Source organism: Camponotus floridanus, unplaced genomic scaffold, assembly GCF_003227725.1.
Source record: "Camponotus floridanus strain SB8 unplaced genomic scaffold, Cflo_v7.5 scaffold17, whole genome shotgun sequence".
NCBI classification, from domain to species: domain Eukaryota; kingdom Metazoa; phylum Arthropoda; class Insecta; order Hymenoptera; family Formicidae; genus Camponotus; species Camponotus floridanus.
The window spans coordinates 588,866-611,532 of record NW_020229292.1 but is presented as its reverse complement, the minus strand read 5'-3'; the positions used below and the strand labels follow the sequence as shown (position 1 = coordinate 611,532).

At 34.5% G+C, this 22,667-nt stretch overlaps 1 protein-coding gene across 11 annotated transcripts in view; it reads right to left on the bottom strand.

Moving 5' to 3' along the window:
• Positions 1-8,173: 8,173 nt before the first annotated feature.
• The window catches only part of LOC105250089 (probable Ras GTPase-activating protein), a 294,638-nt gene continuing 280,144 nt past the window's right edge, over positions 8,174-22,667 (bottom strand). For all 11 annotated transcript variants that reach the window (XM_025407320.1, XM_025407321.1, XM_025407318.1 and 8 more), the window contains 8 exons: positions 15,318-15,601; positions 14,653-14,939; positions 14,080-14,412; positions 13,461-13,865; positions 13,177-13,343; positions 11,485-13,101; positions 10,888-11,024; positions 8,174-8,954 (listed from right to left, as the gene is read on the bottom strand). In XM_025407320.1, the coding sequence (XP_025263105.1) occupies positions 8,690-8,954; positions 10,888-11,024; positions 11,485-13,101; positions 13,177-13,343; positions 13,461-13,865; positions 14,080-14,412; positions 14,653-14,939; positions 15,318-15,601 (3,495 nt within the window). In that variant the 3' untranslated portion in view covers positions 8,174-8,689. The remainder of the gene's footprint in view (positions 8,955-10,887; positions 11,025-11,484; positions 13,102-13,176; positions 13,344-13,460; positions 13,866-14,079; positions 14,413-14,652; positions 14,940-15,317; positions 15,602-22,667) is intronic.

The window sequence follows — 22,667 nt, the reverse complement described above, 5'->3', positions numbered from 1 at the left end:
AATAGTTTATTGAATTTTGAGCGAACAAAAGTTGCAAAAGTTTGGCTCCCATTAAACATGCGTAATTCCTCCTTGGGAATTCTTAGTAATCTAAATCTTTCATAAATTATCTTTGTGTGTAGCATTTGCCTACTTTCGTTTTCAAAGTCTAATGTTTCAAGTTGCGATTAAAATGCTGCGCAAAGCCTTGACACTGATTAGTGGAGAGAATGGCATATGCTTACGAGAAACGTAGAAAGACACTCATCGATGCGAGAATTAATATTTGTCGATTTATTATTTAAAATGATACTTTACAGCGACGTTAAGATTAAACGAATGTATGATGACAAAATAGATGATTGAAACATTTATTTTATTATGAATCATTGATTAAAGATTCTTGTCACCAATCTTCATGAACACATTGACCTTTGAATCAAATCGCCATGAAAAATATCAATATTATACAGTATAATGTACTATTATTATAATATTATTATAATATTGTGCATGAAAGGTATATTAGGTATATTAGGTATATTTATAGAATGCTGTATAATAATAGCAATTGTGAATAATGATGAAAAATCAGTATATTGAGAACAGATATTTCATCGCTATTAGCGAGAATTTGCAAAAACAAGCGAGAATACATATACAACTGACCGCAATATGGACTAGCAATTTGCATAATTGCAAGTAGTATTCATTTACCAGAGCTGAGGATAATAATAATCATGTGGCAATTGTGACGCAGTTTGAATTTTAGCTCAGAAAAAGCGTAATATCGTAAATTACGTAATATCTGAAGTGAGATTGCATTATTCAAAAATAGTCGGAGATTTGAAGGCGGCATATCTCAATCGCATTCCGCCACAGAATTTAGTTTGTGGTAGAATAGAAGCAATTGCAAGTAATAAAAAAAGATACTTTATATGTCTATATAAATATTATATTTTTAATTCCATTTTTTTTAAACCGTTATACGTTATACAATTTTATCGAAAATTTTAGAACCATATTTTTATGATTTAATTTAAGATCAAATAAACTTTGTATATTCGTATTCTTGATTACATGTGTATAAGCATTATAATATATAATATATTATATATATATAATATATATATATATATTTATATATATTATTAATATTATTTATGTTATTAATATTAATATATTATATATTATTAATATATTATTAATATATTATATATATTATTTATATTATTAATATTAATATATTATATATTATTTATATTATTAATATTATATATATATATATATAATATAATATATATAATATTAAATATATATGTTTAATATTATTATAATATGATTAAATATATTATATATATACTTTTTTAAGATTTTAAGAGGAATATGTTTCTGAATTTTTGTAAATTCGTAGTCTTTGCATGGCTGCGTATATGGATACTATAGAAAAGCGTAGAAAAAATTTATAAATCTCTAAGTTATAATATAAAATTCGACAAATCCCGTGCATGTATACGCGTTCTTGAGAAGGATCGATCTCTCCACGTACTCTTGGCCCAACATTAATTTGAAACAAATGCCTGGACTAAAAAGTTGAGCTATACATACAACTCCAAAATCTATGGATTTAAGCAACGTTATGCGAAATATTAATCAATATTGTATTTTCCCATCATCACCGTTTACCATGCACGAAGAATTGCTATTCGAGATATCGGTTCACACTATGGGAAAATATGCAAATCCGCTGGCGGTACTAACGAGCACGTGCGATTGTATGGTGTTGGCGTATGTTAGAATATGAGGAAGTAGAGCCGCAGGGATGAAAGGGAGAGGAAAAAAAATGAAAAAGATCCGTTCCTCTCTCCTCCCTCTGGAAGATTAATTTCATATAGATTGTGCGTGCGAAGACGTATAATCAAAGAATAATAATCGAAGAGAAATAGAGATAGACTTATTACCTAGAGAATTGATTTGCTAGAGAGTCTATTGAAATCTGAAGTGAAAGATGATTTAAATACAGAATTAGATATTAAATTTCTTATATATATATATAATATATAGCATTGTAATTTAAATATTAGTTAATTTTATCAAAATATTATGTGTATTGTGTGATAATACTTATTGTTAATGAAAATATATTGAAAAATTAGAAACATTACTTTTTTTTTAAATGAACATCATTAAACACCACAGAAATATGATTTTAAAAATATAATTCTTTTTAGAATAATTTAAAATGAGGCAACAAGAAAATAAATTGTGCAACTATAATATATATCTATCATAATATGTCATCTAAATTATAAATTGTTTTTCGAATAAAAAACCGGACCGATAGCAAAACAAAGAAACACCATCAATTAAATCGTAAATCAATGAATGCTGTTTAATGTTTCCAGCAGTGGTCTATCGAGGAATTGCTATCTTTTTATTTTTTTTGCATTCGATTTCTCTCATTCTCTTTCTCTTTGTATCTCCTCGCACGGCATACTTTTTCTTCTTCGAGCCGTTTGAACTGCCACGACCCCCGCTTGGAATTACATTATCGGCACTGCCAAGTTCACTTCTGTTTACATTCGACATGCTATACGTAACTATAGTGCGAGAGTGCGAGAGTGCGCGTTTTTCTACGGATTTGTGAATGTTTAAATCGAAAGTTTCTGGCAAAAAATTCTGGATTCATTTTAATCTATTTAAAAAAAAGTTATATATATATATATATATATATATATATATATATATATATTAATTTTCTTCATTCGATATAGAAACTTGATCGTTTATCCATTTAGAAATTGTGGGAATCTACAGTAATTTTCGCAAATGAATCGAGAGATGTTTTTATTTTATAAAAATCTAATTTATTGTTATGAATTTTGCTTCTTCGTACAAGAATCAAAAATTCGTTTAAAATCTGTTTCAATTATTTATTATTCCAAAATGCGAATCACTACGTTGAAGCTATATACGTTCGCTATTTGTAACGTGTCTCTATTATCTTGTTGTAAGCTGCCTTTTATTTCCAGACATTTATTTTTACACGTATCGCGCGTGCGCCTTCCATTACAACGGACGTGCTTATTCAACAGGTTTACAACGAGGCGCGTAGCAAGAATCCCCATAGTGGAAATCGCTCTCGAGTCCCTACGCTATGTTTCATAAATGGAGCAGAAATTATTTCTCGTACGTGGCTCCCGCCGGAGTGATAAAATCGTTTGCAAGTCAGGGATCCTCTCTTAAATCTCTCTCAATCATTTACAAAATTGGAAAGATAATACTTGATATGAATTGTGCAAATCATCAAACTTGAAGTGAAAAATTGATAGAGAAGAGAGAGCTGGAAAATTGATATAACTCTGGAAAAATTTACATAAATCTTGAAAAAGAAGAGTTGTAAAAATTAATGACTCATAATTAATAATATAATATATGTATATATATAACAAATATCTCAAGGAAATGCATATTTTTTTTAAAGTGAGCGAATTTCCTAACTTGTAGCCTCTCTCAATCTAAAGTTGCATCAGATATTATGGTGATTGTTACCTCTCAGTGTTGCACGTATCTAAAATTAAATACACGAGCATTAATATGTAGTTGCGAATTATGCTGTCACAAAAGTCCTTGATATCAATGACTAAGGATCTTTACCTTAGAATACTGCGTTATAATTTTGCAATGTTGCACGCGTTAATCGCCATTACTATTTCATCGATCTTGCGGCAATTGCGTTCTCTGCAAATATTATCAGCATTTCCGTTTGGAATTCTCTGAAATTCATGAGCTCTGCTAATCTCATAAATAAATATGCGAGTACTTTGATTTTTTCTCACTTTCACTAGAATTTATATTTTCGTACAATTAATTTCATAAATCCAATTACGTGTAAATGAGTCAATGAGTGAAGATAACGTGGCGCTTAATAATGTAAACGTCATCGTAAAATGTGTTTTTACGAACTTTATACGGCCAGATAAAAATCTTTATAATCTTTATGTAATCTCTCATTAAAAGCACAGCGCGGATAATCAAGTACTCTCTTGTCAATCTTTCAAAATTAGATTGTCTCGCAGAAAAAGTAGATATCATATCTTCAATTTTAAGTAGTAAATCATTATTTCGAGATTCATCGTAGATAATGTTTGCATAATATGCAATATATCAAAATACATATTTGAAATGAATTATAATCGGCGATAATCGGCAATTTTTAAATATAATTTTTAAATATAATCTTTATATTTAAATTTCCCTTTAATTAAAGTTAATTTTTTATAAAATAAAGTTTCCTTTATTTAAATCTCGAAAATGCTACTCGATGCGAGGATGGGACGAGAATCTTACAAAGTGACAGACATTCGCATTTAATTATCATGCACGCTAAAAATGGATCATCAATTTAGCATCAGACAGTCGCATTTAATGCAGAGAAGACTCAAAAATATGTATTTTAGAAATAATTTCTCGTTCATTCACACGCTACCTTAGAAGTATCGTGCGTGCACCATCGGCGTTGGCACGCCACAGGGTACGTATTATTGATTTTTCGAGGGTCGCCACCGTAATCGAGGCTCATCTCGATTAGAATGATTGGCAATGATCGTTCGCTGACCGCCTGTTTACATTGTTAGATCGCCGGCACTGATTACGCGATAAACATCCGAGGATTATGGCTAATGCGATTAGCTCATTCATGATTCTTTCCGCGAGAATGCTGAAAATCAAGGCAATGGAGGGAGATTTTGATCTATTTTTTAACGACTGCACGAGTAATTTATTTAATTGTTGATGTAATTTATCTGAATATAATTGAAACTTTTTTAGTGCAAAACATATGTAATATTTCGCTCGATCAAAGAATAGATTGACTTTAATAAGAAAATTAATTAAATTCTTGATAAAAAATTGATTGATCTATAAGACGTTTTGAAGCATAAATTATAAAATAAATTTAATTATTAAACTATGTTCTTTCTTAATAAAATCTGTCAAATTGTTGGTTTTAAAGCGATTTGGAGACTTGTAATGAACTTATGGCTCCATCTATTAAATAAAAAAAAATCATCTGATAGAATATTTGAAAAAATTTATAAAATTTATTTTAATATATTTCTCGTCATATATTACATATGTTTATTTCTAATCTTGAAATTATATAAAATTAGAATTTTTTTAATTCAGAAATATATCACGCTAGATTATTTACTTTCTACGTGGCTTATCATGCGAGTTAGGTATACAAGTTTATCCTTTTATAGAAATATACTTATCATGGAAAGGCAAACAAAATTTATAATAAATTTACAATGAAAGAAAAATTATGCAAAATACATTTTATTAAATATGAAACTCATGACAAGTATATATTTTCAAATACAGATCAAAATATGTCAACAAATAATCGCAAATATGACAAAACAGACAATTTTATTTGCAAGTTTAATATTGTATCACACATTATTCTATTATTACGGATTAAAAGTATATCATTGCTAAATAGATGTGATTATTTAATATCTCATATTGATTGAGAATAAACAGTCTATTAATATTCACTAAAATGTAGACGAATACAATATCAAATATCTCACATACATTCATATTTCACATATTAAAGACACTATTAAATAAAAGATATATATATTTATTTTAAATTTATCGATATTAAAATTGTTTGAAATAATTACTTTAAAAATTCTTGAATATTGATTGATTTTTGTTTGCAATGTAAAAGATATCGTTGTAGGTGATTATAATAAATATTCCATAATAAATCATAATATGCTGTACATTTACAAACTTTGAGTTTTTCGATTGACGAACATATTGCTGCCTCGAGATGAATTATTTGATTGGTGACTAAATAAAATTACAATTGGGTGAATGAGAGAAAAGTAGGCTCGTTTATAATGTGTCTAATCGTATTTATTTGTTCATGTAGTTTAATAGTCGCTATATGTTTAAATACAGGTGATCTATTGCAGAAACGAATATAGCAAAACTTAATAATGTACACGCTATTTAAGTGATTCTTTAAATAGATATTTATCGATTACATCGTCCAACAAGAAGGGAGAAGACAAGTGTTAATATATTAATTTCATATAAGATGCAAGCCCGACGAGTCGAGGAAAGTAGGAGTTGAAAGGAAAGCTTCTAAGAAGGCGGTTTTCCCGCGCAGAACGCAATATGATTGTGATTTTACGCAGTAAACGGGAAAGAAGAGAGTACAAAAGGAAATACAAAGAGAATACAAGAGGATGGAAAAAAGGGGACAAGCTCTATACAAAAATAATCGGCATGAGACATAAAACTCAAACGCTCGGATAAACGCGAGAATAACGCTATGATACAAAGTCGACGAGATAATACTTTTTTTTTCTTAACGAGATTAGAGTGATTACATAATCTTTTCTCACATTTCTCTCTTTCTTTCTCTCTCTTCGCGAATTTACTCTCACAATCTCTCATTCTCTCCCGCTCTCTCGCTCGCTTTCTCACTCAAATCTTTTACGCACATGTTGTACGACAATGGCTACAATAATAATTGTTATTGTGATGTAAAACGTGTAACACATTAACGCTTTGCGAACGAGCGAGACCTTAGAAATCTAATTAATTAATTAATTAATTAATTGTCATGCGTTTTACGCTGCTTGTGCGCAGAGATATCGGATATCGATCTGCGGTTCAGGAATCTGGTGCATGAATCTGCGACATCGAGCGCGATGGCGAAGCAAGAAGAATTGGTCTTTGAATTTCGTCGCGTGTCACCACCGCTTATTCGCTCGAGTATCGCTCCCGACTGCGTCGTTTCCACGTAGCGATTAATTATTCCATCACCGGGAACAGTAAAGAAAAAAATAAAATAAAAAATCCGGATATCTTACATAAATCTCTCAATACTCTCTTTACAATATGAAATTCTTCATCTTTGGTAGACATTACTAAATAAATATCGCTTAGAGTAAAGGTCACGTGCAGAATCAAAGGTAAAAGTTTGCTCGCGGCTCGTCGAGATAGAAAATTCGAAGCGACGCGCGCGCGAAACGTCGCTTTGGAAGTCCATTCATCAAACTTTCGCTCGACGGACTCTCGCATGCTTGTTTTTTTTCTCTTTGTTTTTTGGTCGCGGAAGCTTCTTCCGTTTCTCGCTCTATACTCGAGAGTTTAAAAAAGATGAATCGCGCGAACACTATTATATACTTTCGGCTAAATGCCTAGTCTTGAGCCGTAACGCAGGCTTCAATGATCGAAAATCGCGCGTAAGAATGAGAATCGCGTTTCATGATCGAGAGAGACTATGCACTCGGGGAGCAAACTAGAAAAATATACACACCTATACTTGCAGTATTACGATCCGGTGCTCGAGGATGCTGCTTCTATATCGTGGTGTGGCGCGAACAACGATATTATAATATTCGCGTATCATGCTATAACTATTACGGTGCATGTGGTTGTGCGTGTAGATAAATACGATATTAGAAACAAGGGAAACGAATACGCAATTCGTCGATCGGGTCGATTCTTCTTCGTGTGCGTCCGAGTGCCCGCTACTGGACGAAATAATCCGTAATTGGATGACCCAATTGGAATTGGACATCGATTTTTCGTTGCGTAACCAGTATAAATTATCGTCATGCAATTTACAATCGCAAAGCAGAATAAGACTCGTAATCCTTTGCGTATTTTCGATAAGTAGTAAGCAAGAAAGCTTTATATACTTAAATGTCTTTGGATTCCTATCAAATATTTTCTTCGGTAACGTTTATTTTTGTCTTGTATCTTCATGTGCTTGTTAATTAAAAACAAACATGATTATATAAATTATTCATATTGAATCAATGATGCAAACTATTCGTTTTTCGCTGCTAATCAAAGATTTTTGATTTAGATAAAATAGAAATTCGTCTCGTTGTGCTACTTTCGTTTCGTTCTTGCCGAACGAAGCAAAGTCGCGCCATCAGAGGGAGACTCGCGGACGCGATGTTCTTGTTCACTGGTCAGCGCTAACGCGTCCATCGTCGTTTCGGGGCATTTTCATGATGTCGGTTCTCGGACGAGTCGCGGATTTTTTTTTCTTCTACGCGTACAAATAAACCTAGCCTAACGCTATGTCACATTATATAAACTCGACGAAAATTCTTGGTCTACATACTTGGTCTGCCTATTCACTAAGTAGCCTCTGTTTATTCGCCCGCCATTCTCTTTTGTGTTGCAATCTATTCTGTATTGCGTTTCTCGGCATAATGCTTCACATACGTATTCTCACAATTTTGTCAGTCCGAGTTAAAATCGGGCTGCTTGCTTGCGCTGCGTGTTTCCAGTTTTCGAGCGCGAGATCTTATCGGGAGTGTTAATTAAACGACGACGAAGAGAATGCATGCAGCGAATCGCACAACTAAGGAAGACCCATAAACATTTTTCTGAATAAGCTTCCCTTCCTCGAATAATGAAAATTCCCACGTTTGCTCGCAAGATTGACCAATAATCAGCATTCTCCTTTCAGAATCCTTACATTCCGCAATTATCTTATAAAAGTTGTTACATCACTCAGTCAGATCATTATTCGAAGGAGAGAGGTGAACGTTGGCATGACGTATCTCTACGTGTTTGCAGCACGTGAGATTCTTCAAAGAAACAGTTCTATGAACTGAAAAATTTTTCTTGTTCTCGACAATTCCCGGTCGTAACAACGATACGCTTAGCACGACGAGCTTTTGAGTTCGCCAATGTCGGCAATGTTCTGCAACAAGGGCGCAGCCTCGCTGCTCGCCTGGGACTTGCTGTTATAACGTTGCTTGCTCAACGCCGACAGCAGGCTCGCGTTGGTCGACATGAGACGCGTATTCGCGGCACCCAATGCGGCTATTTGCTGCTCCTGCGCGTCGATCACGCGCTGCTTGTACGACAGCGCCGCTGACATCTTCTGCTGTTCGCGACGTAGCTCCTCCTCCACAGAGATTAATCTACGAGCAAAAGAATATTGTATTAGGATTAAACATAATCGCGCAATAAAGATAAAGAGAAAGATGTGGTCGACAAAAAACTACAGCGCGTCTCTCAGGAAATATATACACGGTGAACCAAAGGTCTGGATACAGTCGAATATCTCGTATAGAATGCATTTTAGAACAAAATGCTTTAGACAAAAGTTGTAAGGATTAAAAAGATGTATTTAACTGTAAAATTAAGAAATGATTTCAAGCCTCACAACTTGAAAAGTACTTAATGAAAAAATATTTTATTATAGTGTTTTGGAAAGCCCTCGAGGTAAGCTACAAGAATATGCAATGAAAAATAGGGGGTTCCATTTAAAAAATTCAAGTTGACCTTGCCCTGATCTTGGCGACGCCACTCAATGTCAAATGGATATTACAGTTAAATACATCTTTTTAATCCTTACAACTTTTGTCTAAAGAATTTTGATCTAAAATGTATTCTATACGAGATATTCGACTGTATCTAGACTTTTGGTCTACCCTGTATTATGTTGGTCCTTATGTTCCTCATAACGATCCTTATTCTTTAAAAGCCTGTCAAGAATACTAAAATGATTATTTTTTAAACGATTGCATCATAGTAGAAGAATAAAGAACGTCGAGGAGTCAAGCACATGTAGAAATGATCTTCGTCTGAACTCTCTCTTCTCTTTCTTTTTCTCTCTCTTGAGCTACTATTTATTTAGCTATTTCATTTATTGATGAAATTTACTTCAAAACTCTGAGAGACGTTACAGCGAACTCGAAAATGAATCAAGCACACCACGATGCATAATGAAACAACATTGATAGATGTTAAAAAAGCTGTAAAAAGCAAGAGTGTTTGGTGCAGAGTTTGAGACATTTTTTGAAAAGTATAATGGAGTATAAAATAAGAAGCCTTCCTAAAATTAGGTAACCGTGTGTCTGTTTTGTAATCACGGTCACAGCGAGCAATATATAATGAAAGGGAGAAAAAAGAAATGTCCACAAATGTTGAAGAATTCAAATCAATTCAGAGAATATTAGCTTGTGGAGGACATTTCTTTCTTTATGATACGCAAGTGATTGCCAGGAATCACAGAATATCCGTGCATATGAGCAGCATGAACGTGTTGTACGTGTGTCGTGAAGTGTGTCGGTGTTCGATGAATGACAATCGGTGAAAAATTAATTTTTCGTGATCTCGGTGAACGCAGAATTTCATTCGGTTTAATTTCGAGCGGCCAAACGCGATTCCGCGCCAGTGTTTTCCCGAAAGAAAGAACACGAAGATTCAATACATGTGAATGTAAAAAATGTAAGAAAAGCTTGTAAGAAATATAATTGACTCTTACACCAAAGGTCCAGATCAAGCCAGAGTATACCAAATGCAGCGGATAGAATGCACAGGAACACACAATCAGTTAAACATACATCATTTCGATAAAGTAGCCGTTCATATACGGATGAGTGTTTTCCCCATTAGTTCCGTTAGACATAGAAAAAGTGGTATCCGCGATTAGACAAAGTTTATTCTTTAATTGTACGCGAAATAAAATAGTCAGTCTCTCAGTTCATAGTATCTGCAATCGCATTATTTATTACTCTATAAAAGAATTTATAGATAATTAATCAAAAATTTGACATAAAAATTCTCTATAAAATCATTTTATGAAAATATAATATCGAATCTGAATGTTGTCAATTCAAATGTGTCATCTTACGATACTTTTTTAGAATTTCTTTATGAAGATTTTTTTCAAATGAAACGAGCGAATCGTGAGGAGATATGAAAGATTGAGCGGCTGAACATGACGAGTTGTCGAAGTGAAAAACGCAGAGAAAGTGATAATGATCACGATGGTATCAGGGTTCACACTCAGGCAAAGAACCGATAGTGGGTTAGCGATACCAGTACGGAAATGAAGAGATGAAGTACCTGGAAATGATGCTCTTCATGTTGTTGTCGGGCGCGAGATCTAAATCGGCATCGTCGGTGGGACCTAATCGCGCGCGCAATCGCAGTCGATCTACGCTATTCTGCAGCCTCTCCACTTCATACATTTCCACTTCGTACTGGAAACGAAGAAAACACGTAGCGTATTTTAGTTACAAGAGAAAGAATATTCGTTAGACAGAAAAGTATTATAATTAGTCGTTTATACAGTCTATGCAATGAAAAATAGGACGTTTCGTTTAAAAAAAATGCACTTCCGGTCTGAATCGCCTATTTCCGGAACCAGAAGTTGAAAATATCACCATTCGATAGAGCTCACCCGATTTATAAAGAAAATGTTTTTACTTTTTTAAAATAACCACTTCTCTAGTTTTGGGGTCAAATGGGTGGTACGGGTGGTCTGAAACACTCTGTATATAGTCAGTAAATCTAACAGCAAGTAAAGATTGTTATTCACAATTCGGTTTATACCAAAGAATTATAGAATTCTTTAGTTCAATAAATAACCCTTAATCCAGCACGATCAGTCGCGTAAAAGATTAATACGAAAAATAAAATTAAAAAGTATCTTTTGTTCACCTGATCGATACTTCGATGACTGCGAGATTTGCTCCTTCTGGTGGTACAATTCTCCTCCTCGCTGGTATCTGACAGGTCTCGCGTAGAGTCCAGTGAGAGCCTTCTTCGGAGCTTTGGGCAACAGACGTCCTGCGTATGCTCCGAGTTGTTCCTGTGGGTTTGATTACCCTGCCGCCATTGGTTCTGGTTGTTCCTTTGGTGATTTCGTACATTGTTCTTGGGTGGTGGCGAAGGACTCAAATCGACACCTCTCACACTGTCAACGCCACCGCCGCCGCTACCTTCTCTCTCCTCAGAACTGCTGCTATCGCGTCTACCCGTCCTCGCGTGATTAGATTCCATGTGATAAACAGGATTAGCGAATGCTAGCGGCGCTGTGCCGAGAATATGCGCATTCGCGTTGTTGCTGCTAAGATCTACAGGACTGGAGCTCTGACTATAAGCGGCGAAGCTCTGATAACCGGAAGAAGCCACGTTGCTCAATTGCGAGATGGAAATCTGCGAGCCTTTCTGTGACTTGGATTCCGATACTTCATCATCCGCGTATCTCAGTAAATCGGACAGCTCATCAAGGTTGCCGTTAGTGGATGTAGCATGGTTGTTTGTTTTGGGAGGATTATAATTATTGTTAGGTTGATGATTGATGGACAACGTGAGATTCGTGGGTGGATTAACGACCACATTCGCGTTCACCGTAGTCTTGGAGACATTGTAGTTACGCTGCTGCGTTTGATTGGCATTCTCTTCCTTGTGGCAATGATTTCGGCTAGCCGATCTCGACATGTTGTAATTGTTGTGATTATAATTATCCTCACGATCGTGAATATCGAGATTTTGCAGACGCGCAATGTTATGCCGATGTTGCTGCTGCAAGACGATGCTTCCATTGCTCGACTGATTGTTTTGTGATGAAGAAGTGATGTTATAGTTGGAGTCTTTCAGATTGTTGTGACTTTCGGAACGCGTGGGACTTGTTGGATGAGTCTGGCAGTGATTGACGTTAGCCAAACTTGCGCTGGCTGTCAGTCTGTAACCCGGCCCAGAACGATTGGACCCGAGCGGCCTATGTTGCCGCGTAATTGGCGTTGGCGAACGCGAAACGAACGCTGGTGGCTCCAGAGGATAATCATCAGAGCTGATTTGCAGTTGCAACTTGCCGTTCGTCGGCAGATAAGCGTTTCGCGGTAGAGTCGCCGCTCTAGCGACATTAGGACTGCGCGAGCTATTGTGACCAAGAGTGTTGGTTTGCAACACCTCATTGCTATCCCTGATCGTGCCGTTTATCGTGCTATGATTGCTCAGTGTTGACGTGGCCGAGATGGAGAGATTTGTGTTGCTGTTGGCGATCGTCGGATCATTATAACGGAAGATGTTATTCTGCAGATTCGGATAACGATGCGCGGCAGGTACAGGACTCGGACCCGGCTGATCTAGAGCCAAAGAGATTCTATCGAGAATTTCGGGTAATCGCGACGGCGGCATCGACGGCGAGGACGGTGCTATCGCTGCCATACTTTCTCGTAAAAGAGCATGCAGCAGAGATAGCTGCTTGCCCAAATCTATATAGCCGTCAAACTCGAGCGAATTATTGGCTGGTGCGTCCTTTGGCAGTGGGCTCTGTTGAAAAGAGAGATACATTGGAGATTAAAATATGAAATAAAATATGCTAATAAAGAAAAGAGATATACTTACGCTAATTAATTGCAAGAAATTCTTCATAGACGGAGCTTCTCGTTCGAGTAGATCATTCATGAACTCCATAAAGTTCTCTTTGCCCTGGAATCTCGTGAAATTTGCAAGCGTCTGAAGTGTCTTCGCGACCAGAGTGAGATTTCTCGCTGCTTTCTCGTTCGGATACTCTAAAGCAAAAATTATTTCTCATTTATAAAGTTATGCGCGTTAATTAATAACGTAATCTTGTTAATTTGGGATCGGTTGATATCTTAATTAACGTGTCATGTGTCGTTTCAACTCACCGTGTGTAATATTAAAGAGAGATGGACTGAGAATGGCGGGACAGAGAAATCTCAGAAAGATTGACGCGGAAATGAGATTGTCTGCAATGTCTTCCCGACCCATATCGGCCAGACGTTCGCGAAAAATGCGGAAGCATTCGCGCAATTCTAGCGGAAAGTGAGAGTGACTCGATAATATTCTGTTCCATGCTAGTTCCACAGCGTTGCGAAGGTTCTGCTGTTGTTTGTGCAACGCGGCGACGGAAGCGACCTTGAGTGGGTCCACTTCGCAATCGCCGCCTTCGACCGCGCCTCTCACAACGGCTCCCAGAGTCTCCTGTAAATATCTGTCCCCGGTCAATTTCAAGTAAGCTTCCATCGCCTTCGTGGCTAACGAATTCCCTCGAAACGTGAGTCTTTCGTCATCTGAAATATTGAGAAGAAATATCAAAATTATTAAAATGAAAATTATAAATTGCATAAATTAATAAACTAGAGATTTCAATCACAAATAAGTTAAAAATTATAAATCTGTAAGCAATAATTGCGCTTGGAGAGAACAGTTTTGAACAATTCAATAATGAAACGTTAATATTTTGATGCGTGACTTTAATTGATTCTATGAATAATAAGGACTGACCTATTCGATGAATGTCCATCATGACGAGATCTGCGAGGAATTGCGGCGCCTTTTTTTCCCGTTGCATGACCGCCACCAAAGCAGTCGCGATGTCTTCCTTCGCCTTGACACCTATGACGGGTTCCAGTTTTTCGCATAGCGACGCGTAATCGGTCTTCAGGTATTCCAGAAACTCCTGATAAACCTGAACTGGCAGTATGTCAACCGACTGAAAACGGCACTTTACTCTTAATGCGGGTGGCTCCTTGAGAGGTCCTTTGTCACCTACTACGGTATACCATTTCTCCGTCAGATAACGTGACGTCACATTGTGCACTGGTATACTAACAGAACCTAAAAGAGAAATCGTGCATGAAGACTTAATATTAGTTGCAATAATTTCGTATAATTTTTCATTCACATATAAAAGAGAAGGAGCATATTTTATATTTTTTTATTTATATTTTTACATAATCTTCTTGTGTTTACATAAACATAATATATGTAAGCAATGTAGCAAACATGAAATTTAATTAGAAAAAGAAATCTGGAAAAAATACAAAGATTCTTTATAATCGACATAGATATGCTTACCGATCAAAACATTTTTGTCTCTCTTCTTTTTCCTATCCGCCTCTCTATACAGGTTGACCTGGATCGTGTTGACGGAGGGCAAGTGATGGAAATCAAAATGCTCGCCCCAGAAGCACAAATCAGCCTTCAGCTTGGCAGTTGTTCGCGCGTACAAGGTGCTGTCGAGGCAGACCTCGCAAAAATATCGCTTCTTTGCGGGCACGCCCTTCGCCTCCAATAACCAGATCTGCAGGGAATTATCCGTTCGACGTGTTTGTTCTGCATCCGGCTGGACGGATTTCCTTAAGCTGTGCAAACATTCACATTTCCTTGTATATAATATATCCAAAAGTCAAAAGTAGCATTTGATTGTATAAAAAAATTATATTCCAATAACATGACTATTGCCAAAGCACTTCTGATAATAGTCTAGTTGGCCTATTTATATGCATTCGACTGCCGATCTATTTATACGATACTGTCGAAATAGATGATGTTTAACTTTGCACTCGATCAAAGAGCCAAATATCATATTCGTCGACTCACGATTGAGAAACTGTATGAATCTAGAACACGGTGCGCGCAAGCGAATACCCGGCGATAATCGGCGATAATCGTTCTTCTCACATGACGAAAACGAATCGCGAGTCGACGGGGCGATAAATAAAAGCAATACGTATACCGACCTGTGCAACCACTGGTCCCGTTCGTGAGCGGTTCTGCAGCTGAAATACTTGGGCCCGCCGGTGCTCGGCGTGACCTGGAAGCAGTGGGGCCTGCCGAGGAGGCTGGGATGCAGCGGCGTCACCGCCGCGAGGTCCATCGAGGTCACCGCCTGTCCGCAGAGGAGAGATTCGTGCGAACGGCATCCCCGAAGACCGGCGCCCCGTTGCTTCTGCCGTTCGAGCTTCGTTACGCTCTTCGTTCTCTTCAGAGGGTTCGACCGGAACGATCGTTTCGAGAAGAAATTCTGCAAATGAGAGGAGGTAGTCTCGGTTAAAGGTCGTACACGGACAGCTAACTCGTCAACATTTTTTCTCGCGATGGAAAAATATCGCTGCGCAGCTTTAGACACCCGGCTCAAGTATAATAATTGTAGATATATAAAGTATTATTTTATTAACTTATTTTTATTTTTCTTAGCTCGTGCATATATGTATGCAACAAGAAAATTTAATTATTTATATTTTCATGATGTATTTTTCTGAAATATTGAATCGCGATGACGAGACATAAGGTTTGATTTATTTTAAACAATCTAAAACAAAAAGCACTTTTTGTATCATTTTGTGGATTTTTCTTCGTATATAATCAATTTATATTTATATCTCTTATTTCTTTACAATTATTTATTACTAGAGAATACGCAATTTTATTCTCTTTGCTAGGTTTTGTTCAAACCACAGAAAGAACAAACAGATTTGGCTGATTGCCATTTACTAAAAAATTTGATATATCTTCCCAAATGTACATAAAATATATAAAACCTAAATATATTCGAGAGATATAAAAAATACTTATGGAAATGCATAAAGAAACAAAAGAGAATACATTTCGCAGTATTATTTGACATTATCTGTAATAATAATAATCTTTAATAGTAATAAACTGCAAGAAACAATTTAATGATGTCGATTAAATGAACGATTTTATATCTCTCCTGAAATCACAATAAACAGATCTTTTCTTTTTTTTCAAACTTAATTTTACAATAAAAAAATGAAGATTCGAATTAATCGAGAGGCACCCTATTCAAGAAAATATTAATTGATTATTATCAATCATGTATTTCTGAGGAAGCGTTTCATAGAATTATTTCTAAAACTGAAAGAAATATACAGAACACGTGCTGCATATTAAAAGTTTTAAAAGATGACGCGAATCATTTAAATTCCTAGATAAAAGTTTATCACTAAAGTTTACAAAAACTGGAATTTTTCAAACATATTTCTGTAGAAATTTTGAGCCTTTCGCGATATTTACCCTCGCACTAAAGTAGTTGATGATCGTGCTGACAATCTTATCGTCTTCGTTTTCCTCCATTGGTTTGACGCACATTTTTTTCCTTTTACTATCCCGCACAAATTCAGTGGAATGAAAAAATTAAACAATGTTTTCGATCCGCGTATGAAATCACATTCTTTACATCGTAAAATCACACAGCGTACTTGACAGGAGGATAATTCATCGCTCACGAGATGTTTTTTTCACAATCTATCATATAAAAATTGACAATTTCCTTAATAACTTAAAAATTATTTTTATAATTAAATCGAATATATTACGTAATTTTTTTATTATTAATTTATATCATATATAATATATATCCTAACAAGTGTGAGAACCTATAACTGGACATTTTCATATTTTATCGTATATATCGGATGCGAATTCTATTTCCGCAATAATTTTCCACTACGGAAACAGTTTCAATTGTTGATGACGTAATCCAAAGTATGTAAAGCATGACATTCGTGTTCGAGAAATATGTAAACATTGTTTATTTTAGATGACTCGGAAAACTTACATTCAATTGAATATCTCTCACGAACATTTGCTTAGTAATCTTAACAATTTTAGATGTAATAACTCGAAGAATCTTTCTGCAAACAGCGTAATGGTGAAATAATTGAAATTCTCAATTTAATCGCGCCATTTAAAACTGATTGTGACTTATCAAGGTGCGTTGTTGCAAACTTTTCCACTTTAAATGCTGCCCATTACTTGGTTGCAAGTGACCGTCATCGTCAAATATATCGTGTAGTAAAGCTTTGCGTTATCGTGCACGTGTAGGTGAGATAAGACCCAATGTCAGGATGCAGTCTAATCGCGTGCTGCCACGTTGTACGGATTTCGTGATTGGAAATTACAATCCAGCAGAAATTCTCAGGTGGTCTCTTCGACAAGTACCTCGTCAAAAACTGCTTACTCAACGATTATTATTAATTACAATCGCTTTTTATATGACTGAAGACTCTCGTGTAATTAACATATGTATCCTCTGCTGCAAGAGTTAATTTTGATGTCTCTCTTATCCTTTAAATCAATATTCTTCCATGAATTATTCATTATACTTTAAGGATTTCTCACGAAAATTATGATATCTACACAAAGAAAAATATCATTCTATTGCCAAGAAGAGCGATTACTCAGTTAATTTTTCTTTTTTTAAATAATAGTTTTCTTCATCAAAGAATATATTCTTGATAATACTCTTAAAATATACTCATCACAAATGTTAGAAAATCTCACTATCATGTACTCAAAAGAAGAAATTATTTTCTCTTAGAGAATATTGTAAAATTGTATTAAAGAAAAATCAAATATTTTACGTCAACTCTTTGTAAGCAAACCAAATTTTTGTTTTAATTTAATATTCTTGAGTAAAATACTGCACTTACTAAAATTCAGAATATATTCAATTAAATTTAATGCTTGTGGTGAACTTGTGATATATTTTATACAAACTTATGATATACTTAAAATAAATAATATTTACTTGAATACAGTATACATTTTTCTCTGTGTGACAATAAGTTGATTGTGTGTAAAAATGTTCACAATTTTAATTTATTGTTATCTACGAAATAATGAACAACAAAAATAACGAACAAAATTTTTCCCCTTTGTTTCTTTAATAATTCGCTCAGGTCGGCAAAGGAATTTCAAACTAGTTTGGAATTTTTGTTGATATGTGAGGAAATCACTTGTACGATACAATAACACTCACTTTCTAGAGACGTTCGTTCGACACAGCTGCTAACCGTTAAAATAAACTAACACGAGCTAAGAATTTCTCAGACCCGTGTTTAGGTAGCAAAACACAGTTTCGAAATCTCGGGTGTATCTGGGGTCTGGGATACACCCTTCGGATTTATACACGAGTCTATCCCGACCGGTGATTTAAATCGGGAAGCCCTTTAAATAGGGTTACACGCGGCTTTACCTCGCTTTCACGATACTCGTACTACTACTTCCGGGACTTATGATGTCCGATCGGGCGCTTTTTGCTCACGAATGTATCGGATTTCACGACTAGCTGACGAGCAATATCATCATGCATCGATGCGAGAATAATGACCGGTCGGATGTGCGAATGCAGTCTATCATTTTCGACACGATACCAAAATCGTGCAATGAAATCGTGCGTTTTGACTCGATCGTGATTGGATTTTTTTTCATCATTTGTGCAAGACTTTTTTTTAAATAAAAACAATATTTATATTCGATTCAGAAATGCATCAATTTTAATTTTCTTTATATATTCTCTTATATATTTGCGACTGTATCAAGCTATTATTATTTAAAAACTTGTACAAACTTGCAAACTTTTCTTTTTTGAAGACACAAAGAAGAAAACATTTAAATCTCGAAAAACGTGAAACCAGTTTCTTGAAAAGATTCGATAAATGACAGATATCGTTTCTTCTATCTTTTGAGAATTTTAGATTTAATTGAGTTTTTATATTAAAATATTACACGATTTTTTATATACCTATTTTGTTTTTGAAAAGCGATGGAACATCATGATTGTGATAATTAATATGAATGTGAAAAAATATTTAGAGTGATTATTTTAAAATTTCTTTCGTAAAATGTCATTTTTACGAAAAATCGTGATAACAATAATTTATAACAAAGTATCTTCCTTTTTCAACAATACTTTTGTATTCCAAATAATTTTCTATAATTCCATTAAATGGCAGCCAAATAAATTTCAAAATTTAAAAACACAATTCCGTTTTTTTTTTAATTTTCTTGACACCAGTTGCACGTACAGTTAACTATAAATATATAAAATTTAATATAATATTAAATTATTATTATTATATATTATATATTAAATATATATATATTAAATATATATATTATTATTCTATATTATTATATATAAATTATTATTATTATTATATAATATTAAATTTTCACATATGATAAAATGCTACACAACAAATATAAATGATTTCTCCCTAAAAGATGACACGAAGTAAATCCAATCAGATATATGTTCGCACAATCACATATTCGTAACGATAAATATATTCGACACAATCATGAAATTTCCATCTGTCTCTCTCGGCATAGCACCTGATTTACAATCCTGGCAAGTTATTATTCGCCGAACGTGAATGTCAATCCTATTTCGCGAGATTTCGCGGCGAAATCCCGTCGACGACTGACGCAGATGTTGGCTCATCCGGGAAGCCGAAGTCAAGGGATTCTTGGGGCGCGCACCTTTGTATCGCGACCGAAAACTCTGCCCCTGTATTCAGGTAAGGCAAAACGGGTCAACCCCTCGATTCCCCTCACGGTCCTTTCTCTACGGACGCGTTCCTCTGTTCCCGCGTTCCTCTGACACTGCTAAGGACAAAAACGTCTTCGAGGGGTTCTCAAATTGGAAGCTGCGACATGCAGCGTCCGCTGATTGCATCTGCAATCCGCTCACTCTCTCGTAGAAACGTGCTCTACGTACTAAATAATCAACCGAATATTCCCTTTGTCTCACTTGTAACGTTGCGCGTAAATTTATTCGTTGTTCCATTATGTTCTCTGAATTTTGAAATGTATGTTAACAGATCAAGTTGTCTATTTCAAATAAATATTAATGGAAAGATAGTTTTGTGATTTAATTTTAAAAAATCTCAGTTGATTAAATCTTTTATTTTCAAATTAATTAATTTTTTTATTATACGTTTTATCAAATTTCTTATAAAAATATTTAATAAAAAGACTTTAAATTTATTTATTATTTGGAAAGAAATGGCATTGACATTTATCAATACTTGATTTTAATGAGATATCCAAGATAAACGTATTATTAAACTGCGCACACAAGACAACCGGTAAATAATTCATTTAGTAAACGGCAGCCTGCGACGTTCTTCAGCCGGAAACAGCAGCGTAGTTGTCACGACTTGTCACGAAACCAGTCCCTTCTCGTCCTTTTGTTCCTTTAAAACCCTTTACCAACGAACTACGATCGATGCGTAAACCGTCTTTATACAAGTCGTAAAAATAGTATCTTTTCACAAAATATCTTTTCGCGTTTAAAAATCAATATAACAAATGTAATTTCAGTCTCTTAATTTATTTGATTAATAATATAAGTACTTGTGATACTGATAGTGATTTATGTAAAAGATTTTAGAATAAATAAATTAATGTTATGTTATTTACATCTAAATAATAGAGATATTTACGACAAATTATTATAATAATATAATTTCTCATACATATCAGAGCATTCTATTATCTTGAATTTCTCTTATCGTTAAATTGTGTCAAATAATGTAATCTATGCCGATGCGAATTGTTCATTTTTATTTGATAATTTATTTCTAAATTTTTAGCAAAAAAATAGATATATACAATTTATAGCTATTTATAATTTTTAATCAAATGTTTTATAGTAAAAAGTTACTTTATGTAGTCTCTTAAAAAGTGAAAATAAATTTTTTAAATTATAAATTTTGTTCGTAGAAAAAATTGGCGGGAAAACATTCGATGACCTAATCTAATATGTGCGAATTGAGAACACCTGCTGGTGTTCGTAAAACCTCGATCGATAGTTCCTGTATTACGTCTACTTTTATATTTAAATATGAGCATTAAGTATAAGTATAATAATCAAAATTTATGGAGAGAATTTTATAATAATTGTCGACAATATTTAGATTAAATGCAATATTTTTCGAAAAAAATTGTTTCAAAATATGTTTATGAAAAATCAATGAATTAAATCAACGACAAATTCAACGAAAATTTATCATAATTGAAGAAAAGACGACGCTTCAGGAAATAACATATTATTCGCCTCACGAATAAAGATATCAGTTAATTAACCACTCTAGACTTTGGAAGATTCGTAAGGATCAGTAATACGTGATTGAAATCCCGATTTCGTGATTGGCGAATAAAGGATAAATAAAAGAGTGAACTGGATATTTTTGGCATTTGCCAAAAAGCAGAAATGGAAGCGAAATTTCAATAGAAAATATAAAATCTCACAACAATATATTTTTATTTATTTCTTCTTTTAATAGAAAATTAATTTTCATTTATTTCTTCTTTTAATAGAAAATTAATTTCGCAATATATCTCTCGAAATGATTACAGAATAAATCTTGAAGCGTTTAATTCTCGCTGCAGTAAGAAATTAAAAAAATTAAAATAATAATAAATTTCCGCAAGAAAATCCGTGCGATTAAAAGAGATCTAGTCCACGACATTAAAGATGCTGGTGACAGATCAGCTGAAAAATATTCGCACGCTATCTACGACTCTTGGGGTTAAAAAGAAATTGCATCGCGCAATCGCGTGGTATTTATCGAAGGCTAGATATCTTATAAAGTAAAACCTCTGACTATCACGACTGTCCATTCGATTCAATGCAAATTTGAAACGTTACAAAGGCTTGTAAGTTGCCGCCAATTATATTATTAAACGAGCGATAACTCGGCTTGATTAAAGCTAGATTGCTGGATATTTTCACTATAAATTTAAACGCCAAACACGTTTATCTAACGATCGTGCTTTATAATACTAATTGCCACTTTTACATTAATCAAATAAAAATTAGAACGCTACATTTAACGCTAAATAAGCCACTTTTATGTTAATCAAATAAAAATCGAAACGCTACATTTAATGCTAAATGAGCGGTGAATGAATTAATATATTAAGAGATTTCATTTTGTTCATAATAATGATTCAAAATAATAATTGCTCTCACGAGATCGCGTTTCTCGCCGGAGAAAATCCGGTTCTTTGCAAACGCACACATGTGTATATTAATGTGTCGATTGTCAGACTCGATAATATCACCAGTGGGAAGAGGTAGATGGATATCCCGTGACGATAAGTGATTCCATACACATACATTTTCCGCTCAATTAAATTGAATTAACGTGAAATTGTCAGACGAAAGCGCGGCGGGAGACGTTAAATATAGTCGGGATCGGTTAACGCCAGGCGCCATGGAAAATGAGATCGCTGAACCCATCGCCATCGCCTTCGTTGTCGTTCTCGTCATCTCC